Raw genomic sequence first — 7,982 nt, 5'->3', positions numbered from 1 at the left:
GTCATTCCAATGACACAGGTGAAAGTTTACTCATGACTAAAGTCTGTGTCATTCCAATGAACACAGATGAAAATTTCTCATGACTAAAGGCCGTGTGATTCCAATAACACAGGTGAAACGTCTGTCGACTGAAGGCTGTATCATTCCAATGACACAGGTGAAACGTCTGCCGAAAAAAAAGGTGAAACATCTGTCGACTGAAGTCGATGTGATTCCAATGACACAGGTGAAACACCTGTCGACTGAACGCTGTGTCATTCCAATGACACAGGTGATATTTCTCATGACTAAAGGCTATATTGTGATTCAAATTAACACGGGTGAAACTTCTGTCGACTGAAGGATGTGTCATTCCAATGACACAGGTGAAATTTCTAATGACTAAAGTGTAAATCCAATAACACAGGTGAAACATCTGTCGACTGAATACTGTGTCATTCCAATGACACAGGTGAGATTTCTCATGACTAAAGGCTTTGTGATTCCAATAACACAGGTGAAACATCCGTCGACTTTATAAAGGCTGTGTAATTCCAAAAACACTTCCATTGACACAGGTAAAACACCTGCCGAAAAAAGGTGAAACATCCGTCGACATAAGGCCGTGTCATTTCTCATGACTAAAGGCTGTGTGATTCCAATGTCACGGATGAATATTCTGTCGATAAAAAGGCTGTGTCATTCAATGACACAGGTGAAACTTCTGCCGAAAAAAAGGCTATGTCATTCCGATGAAACGGGTGGAAATATCAGCCGCCTTAAAGCTATGTCATTTCAATGACACAGGTGGAAATTCTGCTGTTCAGGGCTATGTCATTCCGATGACACAAGTGAAATATTTGCCGTCTTAAGGCTATGCCATTCCAATGACAGGTAATAATTCTACTGTTCAGGGCTACATCATTCCAATGACTCAGGTGACATATGTGCCATATTAAGGCTATGTCATTCCAATGACACAGGTGGATATTCTGCTGTTGAGGGCTATATCATTCCAATGACTTAGGTGACATATCTGCCATGTTCAGGCTACTAGTATATCATTCCAGTGACACAGGTGAAAAATCTGCCGTCTTTACTGTACAGTCTTGTCAAGCAAATGTTTACATGTGTAGACTTTTTGGCATTGTTCCATCTAAAATATGTAGTCCAAAGTTGCAATTACCCCTTAACTGCAATTGTCGTGAGCGAAAATGAACTATCCTTTACATACGTACGCACAGCAAAACAGATTGTCGGTAAGACAAGTATGTTTTATTAGGAATATGATTGATATGTCCCGATCAGAATTATTGTGAACAGTGTGTTCGAAGAAACAATTAGGATGGTTAAACTGAGTGATCCTGATAGAACAACCATTACAGGTAAGGCTTACACATGTTATCTTGCAGTACATATGGAATATACTACGTAATACTATGGAATGCACCTTAATCGGCCTGTAATTTTGCATTGATACAAGTGAAAAAGTCAGATTCTCTTTTCAATGCATCATTGAAATTGATATACATTGCTAGGATACAGGTCCCGGAAGAAACCATTAACACCTGTATCGTGAAGTGATACAGGTAAAAGCTGGACATGTAGTATCCTGCAAGGATTTAGGTTTAAGTCACACTGTCTGCGGGGTAGACTTGTTGGGCGGCGGCGTTATTATTTTTTCTCGGTGATGGACGCGATTTATGCCGCGGAGGGACAATTTTAACTCTACTTGTGACATCAAATCTGTATGCACCAGGTTAAAGTTAAGACTTTCTGATATGTATATACAAACTATTTACCACAAGTTAAATGTTGATTCTGGAAAGCTAAGGTTCTACAAAAAATGTAAAACAACACATCTATGGAAAAATACCTGAACTTAATTGATTTCAATATTCGCTCTGCAATAAGTAAATTACGAATTAGTGCACACCGTCTCGAAATTGAGAGAGGGCGGTATAAAAAGCTCCAAGTGTATGAACGAATTTGCAAACATTGTACGTTGAATACAGTGGAAGACGAAACGCATTTTATCTCAAATTGTACTCTCTATAGCAATGAACGAAATGAACTCCTTGGCGTAGCCTCCAAATTCTACCCAAACTTTCACAGATATACAGACGAAAGGAAAACTACTCTTCTCTTAACATCTGAAAACCCACAAATTACAGAAAAGTGGGATCCTTTGTGATCCTTTATGAAAATCGATTTTATTGATGGTGACAAGTTTACATGGGCCTTGATATACTAAGTAGTAAAAGAAGAATGGGGCAAAATTGCGATTTTCATTGTGTCATTCCAATGACTCAGGTGAAACATCTGTCGACTGAAGGCTGTGTCATTCCAATGACACAGGTGGAAATTTCTCATGACTTAAGGCTGTGTCATTCCAATGACACAGGTGGAAATTTCTCATGACTAAAGGCTGTGTGATGGCCAATAACACAGGTGAAACATCCGCTGACTTAAGGCTGTGTCATTCCAATAACACAGGTGAAACATCTGTCGACTTAAGGCCGTGTCATTCCAATGTCACGGATGAATCTTCTACCGATAAAAAGGCTGTGTCATTCCAATGACACAGGTGAAAGTTGACTTAAGGCTTTGTGATTCCAATGACACTGTGAAACATCTGACAACTGAAGGCTGTGTCTTTCCAATGACACAGATGAAACTTCTGCCGAAATAAGGCTATGTCATTCCGATGACACGGGCCGGGAAATATCAGCCGTCTTAAAGCTATCTCATTTCAATGACACAGGTAAATAAATCTACTGTTCAGGGCTATATCATTCCAATGACTCAGGTGACATATGTGCCATATTAAGGCTATGTCATTTCAATGACACAGGTGGATATTCTGCTGTTGAGGGCTATATCATTCCAATGAGTCAGGTGACATATCTGCCATGTTCAGGCTACTAGTATGTCATTTCTACGACACAGGTGGAAATTCTCTTGTTCAGGGCTATATATCATTGCAGTGACACGTGAAAAATCTGCCGTCTTTACTCGTCGTTTATTTGTATAACATATAGCTAAGACGATAAACCTACATGTTTGGTTATTAATTTCTAAACGTACGTGTGTAAAGGATAGTTCGTTTTCGCTCACGACAATTGCAGTTAAGGGGTAAATGCAACTTTGGACTACATATTTTTAGATGGAACAATGCCAGAAAGTCTACATACATGTAAACATTTGCTTGACAAGACTGTACAAGTAAAGACGGCAGATTTTTAACGTGTCACTGGAATGATACATGACTCGCCTGAACAAGTAGTCAGGACGTCCCGGTAAAGCCGCGAGTTTGCGTTACACTGTTACAGACTAACACCGAGCGACAACTTTTTTTTTTCAGACAAGTTTGCGTTAGCGTTACACTGTTACAGACTAACACCGAGCGACAACTTTTTTTTCTAGACAAGTTTGCGTTAGCGTTACACTGTTACAGACTAACACCGAGCGACAACTTTTTTTTCAGACAAGTTTGCGTTAGCGTTACACTGTTACAGACTAACACCGAGCGACAACTTTTTTTTTCAGACAAGTTTGCGTTAGCGTTACACTGTTACAGACTAACACCGAGCGACAACTTTTTTTCCAGACAAAAATAGGCAACATTCCAGTAACGCTGTACTTATTCCTGTGTATTACCTTTATTAGTGATAACTAGCGGTCGATGTGTGTTACAATGAATGTAATTTGTGTGCACATCTGAGATGACCCGGAAGTGGATGTGACAATCGGTCTTCTCCAAACCCCCATGCAGAGCGTGAAACAACACGGAAACCTCGCCAAATTGATGCATTTGACGGTCAACTTTGACGCCCCAAATCTCATCTTCAGACCTTTTTTGATATGATCAACTGTCCACTGTGTGATGGTCTGACTTGTTGGGAATACGGGGATACATTTCATGGCCTGTTTTGGTGCACCGTGACTGAACTATGTCATTTTATATATACCATTCAAATGCATCATTTCGGCGCGTAACAGGCATTCCCCGTATCCTGTCTCCCGAGTTACTGTACGTGCTCGCCCGTATGGGCCACGGAGACGAGATAGGTGCGTGTGAAGCATTCAATAATACACAGAGATCTATATGTCTAAGTTACAGTTCGTTTGCATGCCCAGAACTTGTGTAACGCTTAAATGAAGTCTGCGTATTTGGATTTGAGAAGTCGGGTGACCTTTGACCGGCACACACTGGTAAAGGTTTGAACGTTGGACTTGGATTCAGCCATGGGTTTTGCAAGGATAACAAAAGAAAATAGTTTTAAGGTCATACATAAAAAAACTTCCAGTGGTGTAGACTTAGCTTGCAGCAACGTGCATTGTATTATTATCATCAAAGATGCCACAGTTGAGCCTCTATAATTTTAGAAACCTGGCTTCAGGAGCGAATCAATGGAAATAGGCTAAATAGATACAGGTACAGATACAGTAACAGTGGACTCTAACTAACTCCACCAGGTAATGTTATCTGTCTATTTAGCTAATATCTGCTCTTTCCAGCCTCTTCCTGAGGGGTGTCCATAAACGAATTTTTTTTTTTAGAGTACTAGATAGGTACTAGATAGGTACTAAAGTTACAGGTCATCCCAAATAGCTCCTTGTTTACACCTAATTGAAATGAGTAATTTTTGGTTAAGTTCCTGTCCCAAGTGCAGGGCATTGGGGAATGTCAGGGATTGAACCCAGAATGCCTTGTTTCCTGAGCAAGCATCCTACCAATAGTAGGGTACTCAATGGAGTTGACTTCATGATCTTGTTGCAAGGTGAACTTCAATGATTGCTATTATGGTGCTGAAAACCTGTCTCTGTTTCTCCTACACCCCCCCCCCTCACAGTTTTGGCTGATGCGAATTTCCCAACCAGCTCAGTCTGTAGCAGTGGACCAATCCAAGTGAGGGCTGATGGTATGGAACATCAGCTATTTTCATATTATATCAACAATAAAGTCACAATATTGTATTTTTTACATTACTGAATCACTTTTGTCGAGGTCTCTGTATATGCATGATTCTGTTGTAAAATATGCAATGATATGTTTTAAAAATCTTGTACAAAAGCTATTTATCAATGGTAAAAAGGTAAAGGTATAGGACTTTGGTCATATTTTTCAATGTCCTCATTTTTGCACAAATTGTAGGCCACTCCATTCCTGACCTGCTGAAGGCAGTTCTACAGCTGCTGCCGATGGACACGTATGTGGAATCACCGGTGAGTATTTCTTACCTCTCAGGTAGTAAACAAAAATTTGCAGGTCTGTAAAAATGGTAGATCCCATGGCCTTTTTGAGGCTGTACAGACAGTAGGTTGTGATCCACTTTGGGCATTGTATTGGAAGACAGAGCCTGTGTCTATCTCCATTCCAAAGCCTTGACATGTATTTACTTGCAATGCTCAAAATACCATCTGCATGTGCAGGTAGAATTGGAGCTGTGTAGGTATTTCTGATTTGTCTGCATTAGATCATGTGCAGTGGAGTTGCATGTGGATTTTTATTTGCTGTATTGACCATTATCACATATAATGTGGAGTATAGAAGAAATAACAGTTTTTATAGTGATCCATACTTCCTAAATGGTGCAGGTAAAATTTGTCTGATGCAGATAATTTTGATTGTAACCTGTACCAATGCAGGTAATGCAGGTATGCAGAAAAAAGTATTTTGATCCCAGATTTGCCTGATTGACGCCATCTCTGACATGGTGTGTTGACTGTAGGCAGCTGTGATGGACCTTGTACCTGGGGACAAAGAAAAAGGACTGAAAACTCCTGTGTGGGACACATACAGAGAACTGCTGAAGGAGTCAGGCTGTACTGTAAGTAAAGAAAACTTAAGTTTAGGACATAACTGAAGTATATTTATCTGCTAGTATTATCTATTTATACACTTGTGGAAGGATTGACATAACAGGTGACTATCACCTTTTCAAGGTGTCAACCCTGAGACCAGTCTGTAAGGTTTGAACCAGTCACATAGGAAATGACCCATAGTAGGTCCCCTACTCTTTTTGGTAAGTGTGGTGGGATCTTTAACGTGCTTGAGATTTGGCTCTCCTTAAACATGGGACCCCTGGCCTTAAATCCCATTCAAGAGGATGTCCCTAACTGAAGCTAGGTTCTGATTTTCACCTGAGTCGAGTGAGGAAAGTACCTTGCCCAAGGGCTGCACAAGATAGGGGCTTGCCAGGGATTCGAACTCAGAACCTTCAGATTCTGAGTTTTAAAACACCCCCTACCAAACATTGATGGTACTGCAGGTCTGCAGGCAATGATTACCTCCCTGTCATCAACAGTCCGGAATCCATCCTCCTAAAGGCAAAAGTAGGTAGATCAGAGTGGGTATGGCCTTCAAGTCTACATTCCAGGCTGTTACAGTTCCATGTCATCATGAAACATGAAAATTTGCAAACCAATTTTTGGTGAAGAGGAAAATTTACGTCTTTTTACGTTTAGGCACCACTAGAGCAAGTTGAGAGGTTTGCCTTCTACGACAGAGCCAAGAAGGCATTTGCTGTGGTGGCTACTGGGTAAGTAAGACTCAGAGGTTTAGACTATTAACACACTAACACTGTAACACACATCCATATATGAAGGTTGAACTGCCAGAATTTTACCTTTTTGTGCAATAAGGCTGTACAGCACCCTCTGGCAAAAGACATAGGAAGTGCAGCATAGACACACAAACACATATATATACACAAAGACGCACATGTACACGCGTGCGCGCACGCACGCACACACACACACACACACACACACATATATATATACACACACACACACACACACATATGCACAAAGACGCACATGTACACGCGCAGACACACACACACACCACACACATACATACACACATTGTCACACATGCACACACACACAAACAAACACATATGCACACACATGCACACAAAGCCTCTTACAAGTCCCATTCATTCCTCTCTATCTTTTTCAGAGAAACTGCACTGTATGGGAATATCATTCTGAAGAAAGGTGTCATTGCTGTAGATTAAGTATAGATTAAACAGTTTAATGGCATAAGGGAAATGTTGAATCATATGTTACCAGTGATTCTACATTTGGAATTATAGTATTCCGCAGGAAATTAGCTGAAACTTGCAAATTAAGGATTAAAGTGAAACCAACATTTTGTAGTTGTCAATATGTGACATACTTGAGATACTAAATGCTTTTAACTTTCAAACCTATGTTTTATTGAGTTCTTGTGTCAAATTCCAAACTGGTCACTGTGAAACAATATATGGGATAAATTTCTACTAGGAAGAGTGCAATGTTCGATAATATTTGGTAGTGCAATGTTTGATAATAGGTAAAGAATAATATTTGGCACAACTTCTTCTGTGTTAGTTAATTGAATAACTATAATTTTGCTAATTGAATATATTCAAAATGTTTTTATTTTATCCAAACAATGTTTAAGGCTTAGTATAGTTGATCAAATAAAATCATTGAAAATGTTATGCACAGATGTTATTATATCTATGATGATAATGAACAAGATGTGAGAAAATGTTTTGAAAGATTTTATTAACAAGCTAGGGAATAGAAATTATAGCTCTATTCAGACCCATGCTGTGATCAGACTAATTGTCTTTAGGGAATTAATAGCCAGTTTTTACAATCATAACAGATCACTTCATACAATATAGCATCTTTATACTTTTGTCACACACGGTCTTGCATACCTTCTTTGTAAACTACTATATGTATTGAGACGATTGTAAAAAAAACATTTAGAGTCAAGGAAAATTTGCTTTTGTTGTCATAAGCAACACACAAGCCATATCCATGCACATACACAATGTTGTAGATTGATACATGTAGATATGTACTAGATTGATAGATAGACATATACAAATGTATTTGTTCCTTACATACATCAGACTATTAACTAATGCTGTTATTATGTATTATAGTATTGCTTATTCTCTTTGATCCTTATGGTCGGAAAACGCATGCAAGTTTTC

General features: G+C 39.3%; 1 protein-coding gene across 1 annotated transcript in view; it reads left to right on the top strand.

Annotated features, from left to right (window-relative positions):
• LOC109471553 (fucose mutarotase-like) overlaps nucleotides 1-7,777 on the top strand; it is a 10,083-nt gene extending 2,306 nt beyond the window's left edge. Inside the window, exons 2-7 of the mRNA XM_019770900.1 lie at nucleotides 3,982-4,050; nucleotides 4,836-4,904; nucleotides 5,138-5,208; nucleotides 5,715-5,813; nucleotides 6,451-6,524; nucleotides 6,950-7,777. Coding sequence (XP_019626459.1) covers nucleotides 3,982-4,050; nucleotides 4,836-4,904; nucleotides 5,138-5,208; nucleotides 5,715-5,813; nucleotides 6,451-6,524; nucleotides 6,950-7,007 — 440 coding nt within the window. The 3' untranslated portion in view covers nucleotides 7,008-7,777. The remainder of the gene's footprint in view (nucleotides 1-3,981; nucleotides 4,051-4,835; nucleotides 4,905-5,137; nucleotides 5,209-5,714; nucleotides 5,814-6,450; nucleotides 6,525-6,949) is intronic.
• The last annotated feature ends 205 nt before the right edge of the window (nucleotides 7,778-7,982 follow it).

This window comes from Branchiostoma belcheri, unplaced genomic scaffold (genome assembly GCF_001625305.1).
Source record: "Branchiostoma belcheri isolate BF01 breed outbred unplaced genomic scaffold, Haploidv18h27 scaffold25, whole genome shotgun sequence".
Lineage (NCBI taxonomy): Eukaryota > Metazoa > Chordata > Leptocardii > Amphioxiformes > Branchiostomatidae > Branchiostoma > Branchiostoma belcheri.
This window is presented reverse-complemented; position numbering and strand designations above follow the sequence as displayed.